This window comes from Marmota flaviventris, chromosome 14, assembly GCF_047511675.1.
Source record: "Marmota flaviventris isolate mMarFla1 chromosome 14, mMarFla1.hap1, whole genome shotgun sequence".
In the NCBI taxonomy this organism is placed as follows: Eukaryota; Metazoa; Chordata; class Mammalia; order Rodentia; family Sciuridae; genus Marmota; species Marmota flaviventris.
In genome coordinates this window covers 38232043-38255787 of record NC_092511.1, presented here as the reverse complement: position 1 = coordinate 38255787, position 23745 = coordinate 38232043, and the positions used below count along the sequence as shown (strand labels likewise).

The 23745-nt window shown below is 40.6% G+C and overlaps 2 protein-coding genes across 4 annotated transcripts in view; one reads left to right on the top strand and one right to left on the bottom strand.

Moving 5' to 3' along the window:
- Fbxo11 (F-box protein 11) overlaps positions 1–1381 on the top strand; it is an 84863-nt gene extending 83482 nt beyond the window's left edge. For both annotated transcript variants that reach the window (XM_071601554.1, XM_027934507.2), the window contains exon 23: positions 22–1381. In XM_071601554.1, the coding sequence (XP_071457655.1) occupies positions 22–151 (130 nt within the window). In that variant the 3' untranslated portion in view covers positions 152–1381. The remainder of the gene's footprint in view (positions 1–21) is intronic.
- Positions 1348–21277, bottom strand: Msh6 (mutS homolog 6). 2 transcript variants are annotated; one of them, XM_027934497.2, is made up of 10 exons: positions 20876–21277; positions 12585–12784; positions 9238–9407; positions 5072–7613; positions 3639–3907; positions 2692–2809; positions 2352–2441; positions 1926–2080; positions 1621–1820; positions 1348–1511 (listed from the first exon to the last, which is right to left on the bottom strand). In XM_027934497.2, the coding sequence occupies exons 1-10, from the start codon at positions 21136–21138 to the stop codon at positions 1430–1432; spliced, it is 4089 nt and encodes a 1362-aa protein (XP_027790298.1). In that variant the 5' UTR covers positions 21139–21277; the 3' UTR covers positions 1348–1429. The 2 variants fall into 2 exon arrangements, with proteins under 2 accessions (XP_027790298.1, XP_071457654.1); XM_071601553.1 differs by having other exon boundaries at positions 20887–21277.
- Positions 21278–23745: the final 2468 nt, after the last annotated feature.

Below are 23745 nucleotides of genomic sequence, written 5' to 3'. Positions count from 1 at the left end.
TGGGTTTTCATTTTGCTTTAGGTTTTTCTGTGACTGTGGTGCTGGAACACTGTCTAATCCTTGTACATTAGCTGGTGAGCCTACACATGATACAGATACATTATATGACTCTGCTCCACCTATAGAATCTAATACATTGCAGCACAACTGAATTCCTTCCCTAAAGAAAAAGTCCTGCCATTCTAACACCATAACTTAAAAACTTTTTTTGTTTTGTTTTGGAAGAAGATTTAAAATATTTGCCCATGCTACAGGAAGAGACTGTATTAAAAATGGATACACAAGGTCAGTTGACACTATGAAGCTCAAGCTACCAAAAAGAAAGTGGCAATATATTGACTCAGGATCTCAAAGCTGGGTGTTTTAGCATTACTGTGTAAAAGACTTTTGAAGGGACAGAAGTGAAGAAAATAAGCTGCAATTTTGTACAGATACCAACTTCTGAAAAGCTGGTGTTTTTACAACTAGCATTGAATGCAGTCCAATTTGCAGTAGTAATCTTCAATAGACAAGCAGCTTTGTTGCTGCCTTTATGGACATGGGTACCAATTGCTTTTGTAATATGGTAAAAATGTGAGCTAGCACTTCTGCGTTTCTTTTGATTTTTTTTTAACATGTATTCAGATTGAGAAATATGATTTTAATGCTTTAATCTCATGTAGTTTGTTTTTAATTTCAAGCAAAATCTTATTGTACTTGAATGTGCCCTGTTTTGTTAGCACACCTAGACTTGCTGTAAACTGTACTCATGTCCCAGTATGTACGTTCTTTCTATGAAAGAGAAAACACTAATCTTAAATTATATCCAGCAATGTTTCTGGTATCCTTTAAGAAAAGTTAAGACTATTATTTCCTTCCCTTCCCTGTGCAGCATTCAAAATCACCCCTAGAAAAAGTGAGTGTTTTATTGAGACTTCCTAGGAAGGGATGCACTGTAAAACAAAAAGTATTCTTGTAACTCAGTTTTGTGAAAGGTAAAAACTACTATGTTTTAAAGTACACTTTAGAAAGTCTCTTCAAAACAGTCCTGTATTTGAACTCTGTTCATAGTTTTTTTTTTGAACAGTTTAGACAAAACTGCTGGAAATTAAAACAATTTCCTGCATTAAGCTGAGACCAGTATATATATATATATATATATATATATACACACAGCCCTATACAGTTTCATAGCTCCCCCTCCCCCATTTATGTGTATTGGTGACAGTGGGTATAAACAGCCTGAAAGTGTATGCATGTACCATAACATCTAGACTTAATATATTGTGGAGTATTCAATAACCATTATGTAGAAGGTAGGTAAGAATTAAAAGGGTTTAATTTCCTAGAAAGAAAATGGAAAAATGGTCATTTTTAAAAAATAAAGTTTATTAGATCATAATGTTGTCTGAATTTACCACCTTTGTCAAGTCAAAGCTTCCAATGTAGTCTATAACTCTTTAATCAAACTCAGCAACTTATGGACAGCTTCAGCATCTAGAGTCGACCTTTCACTAGCCAGGCAAACTTCCCTTAAAATAAAAACAAGAGATTGTTTTTTTTTTTTTATTACTTTGTCACAGTGCATCATCCCTCCCTCTAAGAAAATTTAAGGCCAGTTGTGGATCTAAATATAATTACCGAAATAGTCGTAGTGACTGATTCATCTTCTCAAATTCTCTTGCTTTTCTATGTCCCTTTTGAATGACTTCCTCTGGAAGATTAGCAAGCCTTGCTGCATTAAAGCCATAGCTCTTAGGACAAGCTCCCTTAATGAATTTATAGAGGAAGGTAATAGTCTCCTGGCTTGGGTCTTCACACTCATTTTCTACCATGCATGCCTTAAAGAAAAATATTTTATCAGCTATGTTATGTGTTAGCAATTGAAATGTCAGTTGATATCCTCAAAAAAGTGAATAATTTTTGAATAAACAGTTTGCACATACCATATGTCCTAGGCGCACAGCAACATTTTTAGAATATTCTTCTACCAATGAATGATAGTGGGTAGAAAACAATGTACGACACTTTATGGTCTCAGCAAGTTCTTTAACAACTGCATTTGCTATTGCTGTCCCATCAAATGTTGCAGTACCTCTTCCTGTGAAAGTGAAGATATAAACTACATGTTATAAACTGCCTTTTTAATTACAAAGGAATACTACAGGGGAGAGGCCAAGTAAGTACAATAGGTCTGCTTCTCAGCCCTTGGGGAATAGAATTTAAAGAGTACTTCCTATTAGTGAAATAAAAGTATTCTCATTTTAATAAAGCTGAGAAATCTAAAGCCTTTATTAACAGGGGATCAAAAATCTCTTACAATATAAGGGATGTCCTTCATATAATCTAGAGAAGTAGGTTTTACATCTTACCTAATTCATCCATAAGCACAAGGGAATGTGCTGTTGCATGTGTAAGTATGCTGGCAGTTTCACTTAATTCAACAAAAAATGTACTTTCACCTAGAAAAAAGAATTGTATCACAAAGGGATAATTATTTTAAGAATCTTATTAATAGCAGTATGGCATATCCAAACCTACCACAAGCTATTTAATGATTTAAAAGATTCATCCTAAGAAACTATGAAATCCTTAAAACCTAAGTAATGTTAATGTCTGAAGCAATCTGCTTTGTATAACACAAAAAAGAAAAAAAAAATTTTCTTTTACCACCTCCAAGTGAACTGTCAAAGCTTGTGGGAACCAACTCACCTGACATTATTCTATCTGAGGCACCAAGTCTAGTAAACACTCTGTCAACTGGTGTGAGCCTACACACTTCAGCAGGTACATAACAACCCATCTGGGCCATTACAGCTAACAGGCCAGCCTGTGAACATGGAAGGAAAAGGTGTTGAAGTTTCAAAAATTGATATTAACAAGAACCTATACATTACCTTTATTAAGAATCTGAGTCTAGCCCTATTAAAAAAAAAAATCTTCACAATCTTATAATACCTCTATTTATGATAAGCGAGGATTAGAGAGTGTCAACATTCTGAGGACCTCTGGCCTATATACTAATCCCACTACACTAGTGAATCCCAACCTTCTAGGAGCTCCTCAAGACTACTGATGCTGAACCAATCCTGGATCAGGATTGGTTCAGGGAAATGCAACCCCTATTATTTTCTGTAGCCATTTTGGGGGGTTTTCAGGACTTTTTCAAAAAGCTGAAAACCACTATACATACTGCTGACTCTCAGAGGCTTAACAAACTATTTTTCATTTACAACCTTTTAAAATGTGAAAACAATGCTTGGTCTCTGGCCAACCCCTGACATCTAGAGAATCAAAAAGGCCATCATGCCTTCCCTAAAAAGCAGTTCCCAGTAGTCAGTTGGCAGAATTTTTCAGATCCCTATGGGTCTTTTACAAGGATTCCTACCAAAAGGTGGGCACTGGCAATGCATGCACTTAAGTGTGTACAAGACCTTGGGTTCAACTGCCAGCACCAAGAACAAATAGAGGAATAAAACCTGCAGTATTTCAAGCGTTCATAATCCTATTCAACCAAGTCAAAGAGCCTCATGACCTAAAACCTACCTCTGTACTTATTTGGTGCTTAGGGTTGAACCCAAGGTCTTACACTTGCTTGTAAAACACACTACAACTGAGCTACAACCCCAGGCGCTTTCTGATATATAAGAATAAGTTACCTGTCTTATGAGTGTAGACTTGCCCCCCATATTCGGTCCAGTAACAAGCACACAATAAGCTTTGCCATTTTCTTTCTCTTCTTCCTCACAGCCTATTAGAATGTCATTAGGAATAAAATCATCTCCAAAAAAAGTCTTCGTAATGCAGGGATGTCGTGAACCTTTAAGCTCTAAGAAAGGGAGAGTGTCTTCTCCTGGTAACAGAATCACTGGGCGACACATAGGACCATCACCACCTTGACTATAGTTAGCCAGACATATTAAGACATCTGTCAAAGAAATAAAAGTGAGACTTCATTTGGGGGGAGTGAGGATCTTGACAGGTAAACTCAGACCCCCACTGGATAGCACAAACCCAGCTTCTTTGAAAAGTCATCAGAAATGCATTTCACTGAGTGGAAATGGTAATGTTTTATAACACTTTAATGAATTAGAAATAACTTGGATTTAGGCCTAAGAATTTTTCCCTTCAAGAGAGTTAAGCTCTAACATCTATACCAGAAGACTGTGAAGAGGCGATGTAATCCTGGGGCTAACATTTTTGGGGGAAGCACAATGTTCTGAGAGTTGGTGTATTAGATATTCAATCTTGGTAGCTAGATCAATTGACCAATTTTAAACACCTGTACTAACGATTTTTAAATTACCTGATTACCAAGTGCAGCATACAACAACAGAAGGATGCTACTTATTCTATACCATTGGATAAAACAGTTTTGTGTGATAAATTTGGGCATGGGTTGGGCAGGGGTTGTAGTTCAGTAGCAGAGTGCATGCTTAAGGTCCTGGGATAGAGCTTTCCACCCCACCCCCACCCCATACATACATACATACATACATAACACACACACAATCTGGGAAAACTATGGTTGCTGTTTTTAAGCAAATTTTTTAGAAAACAAAAAAAATCTCTAGACACATTCATTGGTCATGACATTTTTAAAGATTATCAAATTATAAGTACACAAATCAGGGCTTTTTGTTTTTTTGTACTGGGGATTGAACCCAGGGGTCCTTTACCATCCTGAACCCTTCTAATTAATTTATTTTGAGACAGGGTTCCACTAAATTGCTGAGGCTGGTCTTGAACTTGAAATCATCCTGCCTCAGCTTCACAGAGTCACATGGGATTACAGCAAGCAGGTACCACCACGCCCACCCAAAGCAGGGCTTTTTAAAATCAGGGTAGAATGCATATATAAGGCTCTGGTCATCCCCGGAACTCACAAAAATGCAGTAAAGAAAGCAAGATAATTGGTTAAAGAGAAAAAGGGAAGCTTTGAGTTAAATCACTGTGGGCAACCTTGTCATGTTGCCTAGTGAGGCAAAAATACATGTCAATATATATACCTTGTTAATTAGACTTTGGGATACACAACTAGGACACAGCATTACTAACCAAGTCTGAGCAACAAACTTGTTCAAAGTCTTACCCAACACTGCAATGCACTCTACAGCAGACTGCCAGTCCTTGTAATTTTTATCAAAATTATAGAACAGTCGCCGCATGCAGTCCTTCAATGATATATCTCTGCGTTCTTCAGCATTTATCAGGTTAGCCAACTTCTTCTCAATAGTTTTGGTCCAGTATCGTTTACAGCCCTTCTTGGTAGATTTCAGCTCATATTCTTCTGGCAAATTATGGGTGGTAAAATTCTCTGGAATTTCCAACTGGTAACGATTCCTACCAATCCCCCAATATACTATGGTCCTACAGCCTATTCGATTGCGCTGTTTCTCTAAGTATTCTAAGAGGCTCTGCTCATTTTCTCTTATGTCAGCAAGCGCTTGGTCATAATCAGAGTCAAATCCTGCTTTGGGAGTAATCAGTCCAGTCTTTCGAGCTTTTTCATGGTCAAAGGCTGTATCCCATCGATTCAGTTCTGAAGTCAAATCAGGGAAGCAGCCTTCAGGATTTTTTGTCTGTAGACTAACAACCTGCTTAAGGATTTTGGACTTAAAATCATCAACAACTTCTTCCATAATTCCTATAATTTTACACATTACTTTGAATCCTTCAAGTGCAGAAAGAAAATCAATGATCTTTTTTTTGCTATATGTAGTTTCTTCATACATTATAGCCCTGCTATCAGGGTGGTTCTGGCTCTTTAGGGGAGACCCAACATTATGAATTTTACTCAGTAGCCTCTCAAGATCTGGCAGCTTCTTTAGAAGGTCTGTGACTTCAGAGATTTTGTCAGGCACGACGATGAGGTCTTCTATGGCATTTAGACGGTCATTGATAGCAAAAGGGCTACACAGCGGAGCACAAAGCCACTGTTTTAGAAGTCGTTTACCAAAAATAGTATGGCAAGTATCAATTCTTTCTAGCAGGGTCCCTTCAGTAGAACCATTTGTCCCATTTACAAAAATCTCCAAGTTGTTTAATGTCACTGCATCTAGCACCATTCGTTGATTAGCTTTAGTAAATTTAGCACCAGATCTTGTATTGACCATGTCAGAATCCAAGGGAATATATTCTTCGAAATTAGCCATGGATAAAAGCTCCTGATCAATAAGGCATTTTTTGAGGTAGAAGACACAACCACCTAGAGCAGAGAGGGCCAATTCACTTTTTTCTCCTGGTGTCAGCCCAATGGAATCAGACTCTGAGGTCATATCTTTAAGCACCTGGGGCAACATCCCCCCACTGTCCTCATTTAGTTTTTCAGTAAAATAGCCCTCTTCAAGGAGAGTTCTCAAAGTTTTAGCTGCATCCCAAAATTGGGACCCTGGTATCAGACCTTCCTGAAGAGAGGAGGATAATGAACTCTTTAGAATTGTCTTCGTCTCCACTGAGAGATTTCCTTTTTCAAACAAGACTTGTACTGGAGGATAGTGTGCCACTAGAGTCCTAAATCTGGAACAATGACGATCATCTGAAAACTGACCTATGAAAAACTTTCCCAGGGAAGTATCAACAAAGCACACACCATACATGCGTGTGTGGCCAGAAGAATCTTCCTCTTTTTCTTTGAGGCTAAGAAGATATTTACTATAGTTCTCAGAGGGATCACCTTCCAGCACACTATAGGTCTGTGTACCCTTAGTAATGATCCTACAAATTTCTCTCTTCACCACTCTATCATGCTTAGATATATGTGCCATCTTTCGGCATCGTGCCTCCATCATCTCAGGAGTTTCAGTCTGTTCCACTCGTGCTACTTTATAGCCCTTCTGTACCAGGGAATCTGAGTACCGGCCAAATGCAATTTCAGGAAAACCAGAATGGGCCCAGTTGCCTTTCATGAATACCAGTCCCAATTCATTGACTCCAATAAGAGCATCCATGTGATACAGTTCGTAAAACTTCCCCACCTTATAAAAGATAACAAGATCAAAGTTCTGAGACTTAATCTGCCACCACTTCCTCATACCAGGAGTACAGGAATTAAGGAAATCTTCAGGCACATAGAGTGTGGATGCATCAAAATCGGGGTGATCAGGCCGCCTCCTATGCTCATCTCTTCTCTTTTCCTTCTTAAGCCATTCTAAAGTTTCATGATACCAGGTAGTGGGGCGACTACTATTATCACTCCCTCCACTAACATGGGCTTGAGAATCAGAATTTTGAGGAGCAGAGAAAGCACTCAAAGTATTTTTGGTTTCTGATAAAATGCCAGCTGCTCGTTTGGTGGTTGAGGGCATTTCTTTCCTTGAACTTTTCCTTTTAAAAGCACTACTTCCTGTCACCATTCTCTTACGTTTTGGAGCAACTTTGACAGGGCTGTCCAGGCCTTCACTCTCACTATCCCCCACTCCACTGCTTATTTCATCACTGCTTCCTTCCTCCTTAGCATCTGGTTTGAATTCCACATCAGAGCCACCAATGTCACTCTCAGAGTCTGATATGACTCTCCTTTTTTTTACTTGACGGCTACTTCGCCTAGATCCTTCCATCTTAGGCTTCACTTCCTCTTCACTCTCAATTTCATTATCTTCTTCACTCTTATCTGATGCATAAGTTGCACCTACCTGCCAAACAAGGAAAGGTATTTAAAAACAAAGAATTGGGATGTAGCTCAGTAGGAGAGTGCATACATAAGGCCTGGGTTCCAACCTTAGCAACATATAAAATTAAAAATCAAAGTTTGTAAAGTTAACAATACTGCTCTGAAATCTCTCATTATGCTGCAACTTTATACACCTCTAGAAATGAGAAGCTGTTTTCTTCCTCAAGGAATATCTATGTCAGTTTCACCTAACATTAAAACAAGGGTCACACTACAGGACTGATTGCTGTCATGGGAGTTCTATCCTATACAACAAAAATTAAGCTTTAGCATGAACATGTACCAAAGACTAGTAAGTTATATCCTTATTAATAGTCAAGACTGTAAAAATAATTTTAATTTCCCCCTTATCTGACAGCTTTATTTCAGGATCACCTCTCCTCCTAATAAATAGACATTTTATAAAACCACTTTATGCATTCTCTAGCAAGAAAACAATTAGTAATCTATACTGGTTCTAATGCTTGCTCTTCCACAAACCAGCTATATCATCTTGGGCATGGCACACTGTCCTACCATAGATCTCTTACACATGTAGTAGTATTAGGGTTAACTGTTCTAATTACTATCCATTTCTAAACCTAATTGATGTTGTAATCCCTAACCTCAATCTTAAAATTAAAATACTATGTAAACTTGCTTATTCCCTTTCTCAACTACAAGAAAAAGGAACCGAACAAAATTGAACTTAGTTAGAATCTCCTTTGAGATGTAGCTCATTAATTTCCTATAGAATGATGATCTTGTTTGTTTTAAATTAGCTCTTTGTTCATTTCTTTAATAGTTTTAATTCAGTTGAAACAAATGTTGTATTCCAAGGTTATTTGAAGTCTACTTTTACCAATGCAAGATACAAATAATAATAATAAAATAAAGCTGGAGGATCTCAAGTTTGCAACCAACCTCCGAAACTTAGTGAGGCCCTAAGCAACTTAGTGAGACTCTGTCTCAAAAAATAAACAAAGTTGGGGATGTGACTTCAGTGGTAAAGTACCCACCGCCCCCCCCAAAAAGTATTAGAACTAAAAGCATAAACCTAGAGAATTTTAATTACCATGGCATGACTACACCCTCATATAGAAGCCTACTAGACTCCATGACCAATTTTATGAACATGTCCTTACTGTTCCTTTCTACTTAACAAAACATACTACCTCTTATAACATATGCTTTGTCCTGCTAGCAGACTTTAAAAAAGGACACTAGTAGTTGAAATTCTATGTAACCTAACCTAACCTCCCAGGAAAGTACAGAAATGTGTGTATTTATGTGTGCACACTGCATGCACATGCATGTGTGTAACTTCTAAACTGGGTATGATATCAGATGTCTATAATCCCAGCAACCAGGAGGCTGAGGAAAGAGGATGGCAAATTCAAGGCCAGCCTCAGCAACTTGGCAAAACTGTCTCAAAGTAAAAAAAAAAAAAAAAACAAACAAAAAGGCCAAGAGATAGCTCAGTGGTAAAGGGCCCCTGGGTTCAATCCCCAGTACCAAAGAAGGAATTATCACATTAGTATATCCCTCCCCCTACCATTTCCCCATCACCCTTTTAACAGAAATAACAATTAAATGTAATATCCCACCTCCATCTCTTCCTCCTCTTCTGGCTCTGAGGGCTCATCACAAACTGCCAATTCAAGCCTCTCAGCCTTGTCTTTATTTAAGGCTTCATCTGCACGTTGCATTGCTCTGAGTATTTCAGGCTTTGAACTGTAAAAATGGCCTCCCTTCTGGGCCTCCTTTGATTTTGAACCTAAAATGGATTTATTAAAAAAAAAAAAAAAGAAAGAAATGTATTTATAAATAAGAATTTACTGGACAGTTGGCTCAATTACAACATTTGCCCAAATGAACAAGAATGACAACAATCAGCTAGGTGTGGTGGGGTGCTCCCCTAATCCTAGTTAATTGGCCTATAGTTCTGGGCCAGCAGGGGAAATGTATAATTAGCAAGACCATGTCTCAAAAGAAGGGCTGAGATGTGATTTAGCGATTAAGCATTTGCCTTAGCATACACAAGACCCTGGGTTCAATCCCAAGTACTATTAAAAAAGAAAAAAAGAATGGTAACAATCCAGTATAATTTTTAATGTTCCACTATTCACAGGAAGAAAATTTTCAGGAGAAAACTACCAATGAAATTGAAATCCCCAACTTTACCTCCTTAAAGTCACCCTGTTGGGTTACCAAGGACCTCTCATTTAAAAGTCAATCTTCTAATGCTTTTAAGACCAGACCAATGCCCTAAACAGGCATGGGACACCTCTTTATGTAAAGCAAGACCTGTACATGTGTGTCTGAGAGGCAAAGATAGTCAGATCCCACATATTTAAATAAAATAAATGAATAATCAAATTAACTGTAAAGGGCCTACCATTTTGGGACTGTAATCCGGTTCACACTATGAATATATTTAAAGCATGGTGGTGCACAACATTAATTCCAGTGGCTCGGGAGACTCGGGCAAGAAAACGGCAAGTTCAAAGCCAGCCTCAGCAACTTAGACCCTGTCTCTAAATAAAAAAAAAATTTAAAAGGGGGCTGGGATAACTTTATCCCATGCCCCTGAGTTCAATCCTTGGTACTCCCAAAAAAATCTGTTTTAAAGTAAAATCTTTCCACGTGGCCAAAACAGCACCTAAACAGGAATTGTTTTTCTCTCATGTAAAATTCATTTCACAGGGCTTGGGGTGTGGTTCAGTGGTAGAACACTTGTCTAGCCTTATATGAGAGGCCCAGAGTTAAATCCCTAGAGCCACCAAAAAACAGTTTCATTGTAATATTAAATGACACTTCTATCCACTCAGCAAAAGGTTAGGTACAGAGGATCACAAATATTATAAATTATTTCTTTCCCAAGGGACACAGCTAGAAATGGAAATGTCTCTGTTCTTATAATCATTATTGGGAAGAAGAAAAAAAAACTCAAATGTCTGAATCAAACATATCCAAAACATAGTATTTCAACAGAACAAGCAACTTTTACATGTTACCTAAGACAAACTAAAGCTACAATTTCCCATCTCTCTCTCTCCCTTTTTCTTTTTTTAAACATTTTTATTAGTTGCTGATGAATTTTTAAATTCTGTTTATTTATTGGTTTGTATGTGGTGCCAAGAATCGAACCCACATGCTAGGCAAACGCTATACCATTGAGCCACAATTCCAGCCCTCTTTTTTTCTATTTGGTACTAGGAATTGAACCCAGGGGCACTTTACCACTGAGCTACATCCCTAGCCCTTCTTATTTTGAGATAGGGGCTTGCAAGTTGCTGAGGCTTTCCACAAACTTGGGTGATCCTCCTCCCTCAGCCTCTAGAATTGCTGGAATGATAGGCATGCACTACTGTGCCCAGCTCATTTCCCCAATTTTCAGAAGAGGTGCACTAAAGGTATGAGCAAGATAAACTGGATAGTGAATCTTAACTTTTCCCAAAATGCTTAATGCAGCTTCACTCCCACCCCCTCCAGTCCCCCCAACCTATCTAGAGATAAAATTGTTCCAGAGAACACTTGATACAATCTTTACAAATCTAAGACAAAAATTCAACAAAAAAAAGGCAAACTATTTTTCACCCATGCCTCTCAAGTGATTAATATGCATGTACTGAAACAATGCTATCTTTTTTTAAAAAACTAGTGTTAGAGTTTTGGACCTGGGACCTTGTGCATGCTAGGTAAACCAAGCTACATCCCCAGCTCAGCAACTGAGAATTTTAAAAGGCAAAGAGCAGGGCTGGTGGTATACTCAGTGGTACAGTGCTTGCCTTGCACACATGAAATATTGGGTTCAAACCCTAACATATTACATGCAAGCCTCAACCTATCACATACATCACACACAGGGCAAAGAACACTATGTACAGGAATAATTTTATAAAATAATGACAACATAAATGTTAACATTTTCTTGATCTCTTTTTAAGTCATTCAGCACAGACTTTTTTAAAAGCTCAAAACTATTCCTGAAGAAACCTCATTTAATGTATGAGTAAAGTATCAGGAAATAATTTACTTTGGTCAGTTGGCCAAGTCTATAGAACAAATTAGAGAAGACAGAAAGAATCAAAATTTCCTGATTCTCCACCCATTCTCTATACATCTTTAGCTATCTTCAATCTCCTCCACCTTCTGTAAGATGAACACATGAACAAAGGTTTTGATTCCTAGGTATCTCTGGGAAATCTACCCTCATTCTGATTCTACAGAATGGAGCTAAACAACATATTAAATTGTCTGAAGATCAAAGACAAGGATTTGTTCATGCCCTACTGTATAGTGGGCAATATTCTGAAATCATATTTTGTATGCACAGTATATACTAAGGGTACACCAAGTAAGGCTAACTATGCAGGACTGCTTACGTGCGATAAAGCTTGGCCTTGGGAAAAAGTTATGGTTCTAGAATTTTGGTGTAAAACTCAACTCAGATGTGCTCGTGGATGACAATTTTGAAGGCTAGTGTGCATCTCTGTCATAAAAAATGTCACTGATCTATGCCTTATATCTGTTCACATTATCTGTGCTTTAATAGGTTCCTTCAAGATGGTGCAGTTTACCTTTCTGTTTGAATTTCCTTTTTTGGTTACTAATTTCAATGAGATTATTTTCCCTTTAAAAGCTTTTAACTGCTGTAACTCATCCAAGTACAGAAATAAAAATCCCAAACCAGGTGTGATGGCACATTCTATAATCCCAGCGACTTAGGAGGCTGAGGCAGGAGGATTACAAATTCAAAACCAGCCAAGGCAAGTTAGTGATACCCTGTCTCAAAATAAAATAAAAATATAGGCAGTGATAGAGTGCTTGCCTGGCATGCATAAAACCCAGGGTTTAATCCCAAATACTGCCAAAACAAAACAAAACAAAATCTTGGCTAAACACAAAACTCTCTCATGTGCACGCACACATCCCCAACAATGACTCTTACCTGTATATGGCTTTAATAGCCTTTTGCTAACCCAGCCCCTTGTTGGGCTGTCATCAAAAAACTGTACATGAACACGGACTGATTTCCCTTTCTCGCGGATGAATGTTCCATCAAAGGGGTGGTTGTAAACCAGGCAAGGCCACCAGGGATAACCCTCCATCTTGGCCCAGACCAAATCACCTGGTGAGAAGTCACAAGAACTGTTGCCAAAAGAAAATACATGAGTTAGTTAATATTGAATTACTTCAAAGGCAATTACCTACAAATAAAAAGTAAAATAAAACTAATATGATGCTTTTTTTTAAGTTTTAAGACGTAGACAAATACAAAAAATTCTGGTATTGAAGTAAGAAACTACTTCTCAGAATCAAAGTTTCAAAACTCTGAGAAGTCTAGACAAACACAAACACAAAAAATTCTGGTATTAAAGTGAGAAACCATTTCTCAGAATCAAAGTTCAAAAACCATGAAAGAGCCAGGCCCAATGGTGCAAGCCTAAAATCCCAGCAGCTCAGTAAGGCTAAGGCAGGAGGATCACAAGTTCAAAACCAGCTTCAGCAACTTAAGGAGATCTTGTCACTAAATAAATAAAGATCTGTATATGTTTCTCAATGATTATGCACCCCTGTGTTCAATCTCTGGCTGAAAAAAGCAAACTACGGAAGAGTTCTGATAAAATGATGTTGGCAGGGTAAAGACACAGACTTCATTAATATAAAACATACCTTTAGCTAATATATTATATAACATTAGACTTTGCTTAGAATCTGTTTCCAGTTAAGCACTTACATATTCCAAACACTCCAGAAGCTACCTAGCATTCTATCATCCTCTATCTCCTAGTTCTATGGAAAAACTGAAGTCAATAAATGCCCAATGTGCCAAAAACAGTGAATATATAAGCCTACAAAATTAGAAAACATACATTCTTCATAACAGCCAACTTACAGCCAGACATAATGCATACACCTATAATCCTAGCTACACTAAAGGCTGAGGTTCAGAGGTCAATCCAGACAACCTGATGAGACCTGTCTCAAAATTAAAAAAGGGGAAGTGGGTTGGGAATATACCTCAGTGATAGAGCACTTGCCTATCATGTTTGAGGCCCTGGGTTCAATCCCCAGGATGGCTGATGAGGGTAAGGCATGACAATGATTTAGCCATGAAGGCTCTTCTTTGAGAGGAAGGAACAGGGAAAAAGCAAAGAATCTAGGTAAGAAACTATAAAAGAGACCCACAGTAATGGAAAGGCCACAAACAGCTGATAATCACTAAGTGTATTAAACACCAAGATTTTCTGGACCTGCTTAGAGGTCTTTATTGAAGAACTATGAAATTAAAATAAGCACATTACAAACAAAATTTTTCACACTTCTGAAAAGCAGACAGTTGACACAACATGATTTAGACCCAATTATGAAAACAATATTTATTTCTCCAAAAATCTGAGTGTAGAGCTAGGGTTATGTATAACTCAGTGAAAGTACATTCCAGGCTCTGGACTCAATTCCCAGTTCAAAGAAAACAAAGTAGAAAAAAAGGGGGAAGGGGCCACATAAATACAGAAACAGAAAACTTCAGGCTAGAATAATTAGAAGAGACCTAAGACCAGATATATGATTTCAGCTTATATCCTTCTCAGGAGCCTGTGCAAGTTTATGAATATTGCCTGCCTCAACATTTAGGTTATCTTCAACAGAAAGCTTTGCCTTCACAATTCAAAACTCTACCTTAGCTCTGTTTCCTCCTAACATATCAGTTAACAAGGAAAACAAAAACAAAACCTACTATCGCCACATGGAATACTATGTTCCCAAGCTTCTTTGTGCAGTTTTATAAAATAATTTTTTTCCCCTAAGCTGTACCGCTTTATTCTACTGCTAAAGAATCTGAAACCTGCCAGTTAACTTCTGAAACATTAGCCAGACAGAGCAAATAAATGGCAATGAACACATCTCACCACATGAAGCATATTTCAGGCTTCAAATGTGTATTGATGAAGCCATATTTTTCTGAAAGAAGGAAGGGTTTAGTCACTGGAGCTGGGTGCAGTGAAGCACACCTATAATCCTAGGGGCTAAAGAGGCTGAGGCAGGAGGATCATGAGTTCAAAGCCAGCCTCAACAATTTAGCAAGGCCCTAAGCAACTCAGGAAGACCTTGTCTCAAAATACAAAATGGGGCTGGGGATGTGGCTAAGTGGTTGAGTGCCCCCAAGTTCAATCCCTGGTACCCCCACTCCTGCAAAAAAAAAAAAAGACAGTCATTAGTTCAAGCCTGTCTGCATAACTTAATGGCAAGTAAATTCCTTTAGAAATGGAAACTACAGTAAGGTTTTGGTGTGTATACAGTGCAGCTTTAACCTGATGACGGGCCAGGAGGAGGCAGTTCTCCCCTTGGTGTGTTGAAATTTTAAAATACCTAAGAGTTAGGCACTGAGACCAAATATGGACTGAGGTTTACAAACTGTTCTTGGTCCCTAAAACTGAAAATGATTATGTGTACGAGACTTTCTCTCCCTCCTCCCTGTCTGAACTTAGTTATGTAAACTAAGGACCAAAGAGGGACCCAACTGGACAGTAGCTATTTCATTTTGCACATGTCTACAGGGTTAGAAATGGAGTTAATGCATCAGAGATTGACAAAAATACACTTCTTAGGGTTGGATACCTCAGTGGTAGAGCTCAATATGCACAGAGCCCTGGGTTTGATCCCCAGCACCATAAAAGAACTGCATTTTTGGTTGTTGCTGTGTTGCTCTGGCTAGTGGCTAGAACTCCTTCCCAGCTCATTGGCCTCCCACCTCAGCCTCAGTCCCAGAGTTGAGACTACCATGCCCCCACAAAAAAACATACTTTTCTTTGCAGTATTGAGGACTGAACCCACGTGTACCGTACCAGTGAACTACATCCCTAGCTTTTTTTATTTTATTTTGAGACAGGACCACCAGACCTGGCAAGAATGTACATCTTGATGGTTTACTTCAAGTTTGCCCTAAACCTGGTGAAATTCTATTTAAATTCTATTTTGCCTATTATGAAAGGCAAAAAAGATTGTCACAGCAGCTTCTGAAAAAATTAAATGACCTGAGCAAAAATGTGAGATTGACAAACCTTCCTCATAAAATTCCTTTGTATCCTCAATTAAGAGTGACTCAGGGCTGGGGTTGTGGCTCAGAGATAGAACGCTTGCCTAGCATGCACAAGCACTGAGTTGGATCTTCAGCATCACATAAAAATAAAGATATTGTGTCCACCCAAGACTAAAAAATAAGAAAGAGTGACTGACAGCTGGACACAGTGGCACACACTTATAATCCCAGCAGCCCAGAAGGCTGAGGCAAGAGTTCGAAGCCAGCCTTAGCAAAAGCCAGGAACTAAAGCAACTTGGTGAAACACCATCTCTAAATAAAATACAAAATAGGGCTGGGGATGTGGCTAAGTGATTGAGTGCCCCTGAGTTTAATCCCCGGTACCTCCCGAAAGAGTTGACTCAGTCAGGCCAGGCAAAGTGGCACACACCTGTAATTCCACAGCTCCAGAGGCTCAGGAACTTAATGAAGCCCCAGTACCAAAAACAAAACTAAACAAAACAAAAAACAGCCTAGGAAACAGTGGGTTACAAGCCAAAAAGAGAAATCAAGCAACTTAATAAAACTAAAGATTCAAACATGTCTCAAAATTTTTCTTTAATCAACGTGTGTATGTATCTGTGTGCATACCTGTGTATATTCTGCTGGGGATCAAGCCCAGGGCCTTGAGCATAGTAGGCAAGCACTCTATCCCTCAGCAACATCCCCAGCCTCTATTGTGCGATTTTCAAAAGGCCAAAATAAATGGAACATATTTTAATATTTGCAAGTATTGGGATTTTTCTTCTTTCTGGGGCGGGGGTGCGGGGGTGGTATACCTCCTGACTCAGTCTCCTGAGCTGCTGGGATTACAGGTGTGTGCTACCCCATTAATATTTGGATTTTTCTATCAACACTACATACTGATATATGTAAATATAATATAAAATAGGATCAGAGTTGGAATTTGCTAGGAAGTGAAATCTAATCTGCTATATATACTCACTCGTAAGAGCCCAAACAATCTTGTAAAGTCAGAGAACTGTAAAACTGGCTCTCTTAAAACTTATTTCTCTTTATCAGTCTTCTGTTAACTTTACTGTAGTTTAATATCTGGCTACATTTTCAGCCAATCCTAATATCTTTCTCTTTTCATTTAACTAGAATGTATTAATATGGATTGTCTTAGTCCTATGCAAAGTAAACAAGTGGAAAATATCAAAGCCAAAGTCAACTCACAACCCCCAAGTAATTATAAAATACCTTGATTCATCCCGAAGCCCAAGATGAAATGCAAAACATTAAAATTATCTTATGATATAAATAAGATTACATTGTGATTTTACAAATTTTTTTTTAGAGTCATAATTTATCTTAAAAAGTTTTTGGTATGCTTGGGATTTTAAAGATAGGAAAGGGGAAAAGCTAACAGCTCAAAAAAATTTTTAAAAGCTTTTAAGCTTTCATATTCCAGCATGATGGTGTACACTGTGATCCTAGCGACTTGGGAGGCTGAGACAGGAGGATAGTTTACAGCCAGCCCCAGCAACATAGCAAGGGCCTAAGCAACTCTGTGAGACCCTGTCTCTAAATAAAATATTTTAAAAGGGCTGGGGATGTAGCTCAATGGTTAAGAGTCCCCCAAAAGAGTAAGCTTTCATTTTTTTATTTTTTTCTTTTCTTTTTTTTTGTGAGAGTGTGTGTGTGTGTGGTGCTGGGGATCAAACCCAGGGCCTTGTTCATACAAGGCAAGCACTCAACCAACTGAGCTATAATCCCCAGCCCAAGTGAACTTTCAGATAAAATAATCAAAATCAATTTTTAAAAAGTTGCTAAATCTTGAGTCCACAATCCAAATATTTCTGTAAAAGGTTTAAAGTTTACTCTCATTATATAATAAGTGTGATATTATTTGGAATATATTGCTATAAATATTTTAACCATGTAAATTCTCAGGAAAAATACCTACAACTGGTACATACAAAAAGATTTTTTTTGTGTGCCAGGCACAGCGGCATTCACCTGTAACCCCAAGAACACTGGAGGCTGAGGCAGGAAAATCTCAAGTTCAAGGCCAGCCTAAGCAACTCAGTGAGACTGTCTCAGAATTAAAAGGGCTGGGGATATGGCTCAGTGGGTAAAGTGCCTCTGGGTTCAAGTGGCAGTACCCCGCCCCCCAAAAAAGATTTTTTTGCATTCATCAGCCATAATAGTTGTCACTGAATTGAGATCCTGAGAAATAAACTAGCTAAGATTTGCTCAGAAGCCAGATTTAAGGGGTCAGAAGGCTTGCATATTGCTATTATGACCTTGCTAAACTACAGAAAAACAAAGTATTAAGAAACAGGCCCAGCTGGGCACAGGTGACACACGCCTATAATCCCAGGGGCTCAGGAGGTTGAGACAGGAGAATAGTGAATTCAAAGCCTGCCTCAGCAAAGGCAAGGTACTAAGCAACTCAGTGAGACCCTGTCTCTAAATAAAATACAAAATAGGCTGGGAATGACTCAACGTTATATTCCACAATTTCAGTTCACCAAAAGATGCCACAAATTAAAGGGACCATTCAGGATGGAAGATATCTGCATTGCACATAACTGATAAGGTGGTAGGGAAGAATGGAAAAAGACTTTGACAAACATTAAAAGATGCCCAACATTTTAAAGCTTTCAACCAAGTCTCAGAACAAATAGAAATGTCTTTGCAGACCTCATCAGTCTATTGATTGGACCCCTGATATCTTCTCCAAGCTCTGTTCTCCTTCCTTCATTCCACCCATAATTTGAAGGTTCTCTTTCACAGCCAGATTCCCACTCTGGTCCAAGACATAATCTGGCTGGCCCTGTTTGCCCTTCTGGTTTCATTTTACAGAGCTCTGCTTGAGTTCCAGGTCAGCTTCTTCGCTTGTCCTGTTCACCGTTTCATACAGGATCCACAATGCCTAATATTGTGCTTGGTAGAGTAGGTACATGAATATTTGTTGAAATAAAGGGCAAATCTTTAAATGCCCATCTCCTGTTTCTCCATCATGGGAGATCAAGTATATACAATCTTGAATGTAGACCTCAAAAAATAAAAAATAAATTCTGTGCAACACGTATGTAAAGTACAATTTACAATAAATGACCAAGCGCAGATATGCATGCCTGAAATCCTGGTGACTCGGAAGGCTGAAGCAGTTCAAAGCCAGTCTCAGCGACTTAGTATGGCCCTAAGCAACTAAGCTAGACCCTGTCTCAAAATTTTTTAAAAAGGCTGGGGATACTGCTCAATGGTTAAGCACCCGTGGATTCAATCCCTAGTGCGCGTGCACACACACACACACACACACACACAAAAAAAAAAAATCACAAGCCAATAAATGTAATCTTTTAGTTTGGATGCCAGAGGAATCAACTCATGCTTGAATAATCAACACATCATGCATTTTTCCCATGAAGAGCCATGGTGGATGATAACTGTTTCCCACAAGTAGATTCTACTAATACAAACTATAAGGTTGGTTTGCTTTTGAGGTGCTGGGGATGACACGAAAGGTCTTGCACTCTAGGCAAGTGCTCTACCACTGACCTACACCCCAGTCCACAACTTATATTTAAACAGCTGGAAAGGGTCACTTAGGAGGATAATCCTGGACTGGTATTGTAGATCAAGTGGTAGAGCACTTAAGCGCTTGCCTAGCATGTATTAAGACCCCAAGTTCAACCCCCAGCACCGCAAATACATAAATAAATAAAAATTAAAGAGCTCAAATATTAAAAACATAAATAAAAGGGTAAAATTTTTTTTGGTGGTCACTCCTGTAATCCTGGCGACTCAGAGGCAAGAGCAGGAGGCCAGCCTCCGCAAATTGGCAAGATTCTATCTCAAAAAAAAAAAAAAAAATTAAATTAAAACAGGACCGGAATGAAGCTCAGCAGTAAAGCGCCCCTGGGTTTAATCCCCAGTACCGAAAATAAAGAGGGTAACTGAGGCCCTGGAATCGACCCCCACCACCACACAAAAGAATATTGCTGTATTAGACTTTGAAAAACCTGAGAATTCCTGTAGGACATCTTAAACAGAACATTTGAAATCAATACGCAGAACCACTAACTAGCTCTCTGATCCTCAATTGTTTCTAAGCCTTCATTTCTTCATCCGTTCAAGCGTCTACCATTACACTTTGTGGCTAACAGTCTCTGTTATACAGCAAAAGCGAGCTTTTCAAAATGTCGCCCGCCGTCCCAATAAAAGACCAGCCAAGCACTGGTACAGCACCGAACTACCCAGAAAGCGAAGAGGCCACCTCCGGGCGGACTCCCCCACAGCCGCGTCCACACATTCTTGCCAAGCAAGGCCCACCATCAACTCCGAAATTAGGTGCTCTACCCTCCTATGGAATCGGGCTTCAAAACTATTTTTTAAAGTAACGTCTTTTTCACTCGACACGAACTTCCACGTGCTCCAGAACAGCTTCTTGCCATTTTTATTTGTGTCTGTGCATAAGCTGTCCACCTACGAGAGGACCCTGCGGGATCCCAGCTCTGGAAGCCCTTCACACCCTGCCCTGCCCTCCCAACCTCACTCTACCCAATCAGGCCCCTCGGGCCGCAGGACACGCCCCCGGCGCTCATCCAGCTTCCACCCCTCACTCCCCGCCTCTCCCGGCTGAGGGCCAGCAGACCCCAGGGCGTCTAGGTATGGGGGGCTCTTATCTACACCTAACCATCTCCAGGATCCCCAAGTCTCTGTTCCCGCTCTGAACTAGAAAACTTCTCGCGCTACATACTTTGCAACCCTAGCCTCACAGCTGCGGGCGTCCGACCTCCTGGCAGGCATCCCTCCTCCCCTCCCCCGCGCCGCGCACCAGGCTAGCAAAGCGCCTTTCTCCTCCGGCCCCACCCCCGTACTCCCATCTCCCTCATCTCCTCCCAACCCCTAGCTTCGTGCAGCTGCTCTTCCTCCCCCAGCCCCCAGCCTAGTGAAAAGGGTCCAAAGTCTTCCTCCAAAGTCTTAACTCTGCGCGCCTCCCCACCAACCTTTCCTCCAGCAGACTTATCTCCTCCTATGCTGTTTACAAACTACACTCTCCCTAAGTGCTACAAACGCAACCCCTGAATTCTAGATTCCGTAGGCCCAGCTCCTCCGAGTCCCGGAACAGGCCACACAGCCGCCCTGCCCCCGAGCCCCAGCGACCAGCCTCCCAAGAGCTCAGGGCCCCACCTCCGCCCCGCTACCTGGCCGGGACTGCGGGCGCTGCCGACCTCCGCAGCCTTCCGTTGAGGTTCTTCGCCTCAGGAGGCGACGCGGAGGACCCCAAGGGCCTGTGCCCAGGCCCAGCCTCGCTCCGGGCCACATCCCCGCCAGGGGAAGGGGAGGCCCGGGTAGCCGCCGCAGCAGCACCGCCGCTTTCGCGTGAGGCCCTGGTAGGGGCCTTGTTGGCATTATTCAACGCTGGAGACTTGGGGAAGAAGCTGTATAGGGTGCTTTGTCGCGACATAGCGACGGTAGGCGAGGCCCAACCGTTCTACGGGCGGATCGCTTAAAGACTCCGCATCCACCGCGCGGCTCCGGCTGGCGGGAAATCTCGGGGGGAGGCGCTTTCAGCCTTAGGGACCCTGGCCCGGGGGGCCAATCGGCAGACGCGCCGGCGTGCGTGGAAGGCGTGAGCGCCAGGAGCCGCCCCCGGGCGCGCGGCAACGCGAGATGGGGAGGGAAAGGCACGCCCCGCAGAGGAGCGCGGGCTCTGACGTGGGCAGGGGGTCCCTGCTGGCCCCGCCCTCGCGCCTCGGGGCTGGCGCAGACTGGATCTCTCCCGCCCAAAGTCAGCTGTCGCTGTCGGACGGCGCCTTCCGAAAGACGTCCTTTTCTGGAATGGAAATGGGCGAACTGGAGCGGTGCAGTAGCGTGCACCAGGGGCGCCTGATCGGCTTGGGACTCCAAGCAAAGCCAGGCGGCAGGAAGGGGCGCTGGCGCGAACCGCCTTCTGGCACTAGCTAGCAAGAAAACCTGCCGGTGGGACTAAGATTAGGCGGGCTGTCTCTTGAACCCTGACGCAAAGAAAAGACCTGCTCCAATTTTAGATCAAATTAAAGCAAGCTTGCATTTGTGAACACAAAGAAAGCTGATCAGAAGCTCTCTCTCCTAACATGGGCTGGAGACCAGCCCCCCAGCTCTCCAGGAAAACGGTTTTATAGCACAAAAAGTTGCAAAGGGGGGGGGGGGGTCTTGAGAACCTACAGTTAACAGGATTTTGATAAGCATAATACAAAGGCAGATAGTAGACTAATGATCTACATTGCATGGTATATTTCAAGGTAGGGAGTAAATTCAGATCCCAACATTAGAATTTATGAGGTGCTGCTGAGGTTTCAGAGAGGGTTGTTACCTGGTGAAGGGGTTGTGGGGGAGCCAGGATTTATGAGATGCCAGTAAGGTTTTAGAGAGGGTTATTACCTGGTCAGAGAAAGCCAGACATGGGCAGGAATTCTAAACAAGTTTAGAAGTCTCAGTAATTTATAGTAAAATAGAAATTAACTATGACTGTGATGAGATGGTTCCCAATCTCAAAATGGATTTAGGCCCGGTTCATCACTGTCAGGAAGAGGAGAAATAAAGATGGAAATGTAAATCAGTGGATGGAAGTCAGATCTTTGGGAATAACCAGTCATGCTTGTGCCTTTAGTTTTATGAACAAAACCTCCAGCCTGTGTTTGTAACATATCAGCTAGAATGGTCGTATTTGGTGCTGAGAATTGAACCCAAGGCCTCACGCATGCCAAGCAGGTGCTCTATCACAGTGCTACAACCCCAGCCCCCCAAACAATTTAAACATCACCAAATTTAAAGACAATACAATGTGCCCACAAATGACTTATGGCTAGACTGCATAATCAAAAAGCAGTCTGAACCCAAATATCAAGTAATTATCATGGGATTTGATTTTTCAAAGAAGCTTCCCTGAAAACCTGCACATTTCTTCCTGTTGTGAGGAGACGGCTCAGAAAACACACCAAGGCTGAATTTCAAACAAATTAAAGAGTTTTATTACCTGGCCAGAGACAGTTTCCTGTAGAGACTGAAACTCTGTGGGAGAAGAGCAATTTCTTGGCCTGTGTCTTAAGGACAGAAACCACAGCTCAGGGACTTTCCTTAGCCTCATGTAAGTAAGCCAATCATAGAAGCTAAAACAGCAGTTAGCAGAGCTACTCAAGACAACCACATCTTGAGTTTAAATAGGTGTTAGACAATTGTATCTTGGGTTAGAGCAAGTAATTAGCAGGGGCGAGAATCTACTTCAAATTATTAGACCACCATATCCTGGGTTGAGTACATTTTATGGAGAACAAAGTACAGAAGACAATATATCCTTTGAATTTAGCAGAAAACAACTTTCATTTTAGTTTCTCAGAAACAGCTGTTGTAACCATTTTCATAGAAGGCATCAAAATGGAGTCTTAGGCCCGCCTATAACAGTTCTTGCTTTATAATTTTCTTATCTCACTTATCAAAATCTTATATCTATAATCTGTATTTTTTACTAATCTATAACCTATAACTTACACTCTTATTGATTTTATTGATTAGTTCACACCACAGCAGTCCCAGGAAACTCATATATAATCAGGAGCCTAACCCAGTCACTCAGAGAAATGAGGGGTGCCCACACTCCGCCTTTGGGGTATATGTACCATTATTTAAATAAATATTTGCTTCCTTGCATTTTCTGTGCCCTGGAATTCTTTTCTATGGGAAAAGTCAAGAACCCATCCAAATTGAATTGAGGTACCATTCTCTTCTTTGAAGAGAACTCGGATTCCTGCCAGAGAACACTTCCACCAAGCAACTGGGTTTGGGGGGAGGACAGAATTTAGTCAAGGTTTCACCCAGCTTCTGTTCGTATTCTCAAGGCGTTGCACATACTAGGCACTTGGTAAATGCTCAATGAACGCTAATAGGCCCTTTACATGTTCATGTTAAAAACCTCCTTATACAAAGCTTTCCTTTGTCTATCACAGAGTCAAGAATTTTAATCTAGTAACTAATTTCGTCCTCTCAATCCATGAGGTAGATACTTCTGAGCCCTTTTATCTAGGTGTGTCTTAGA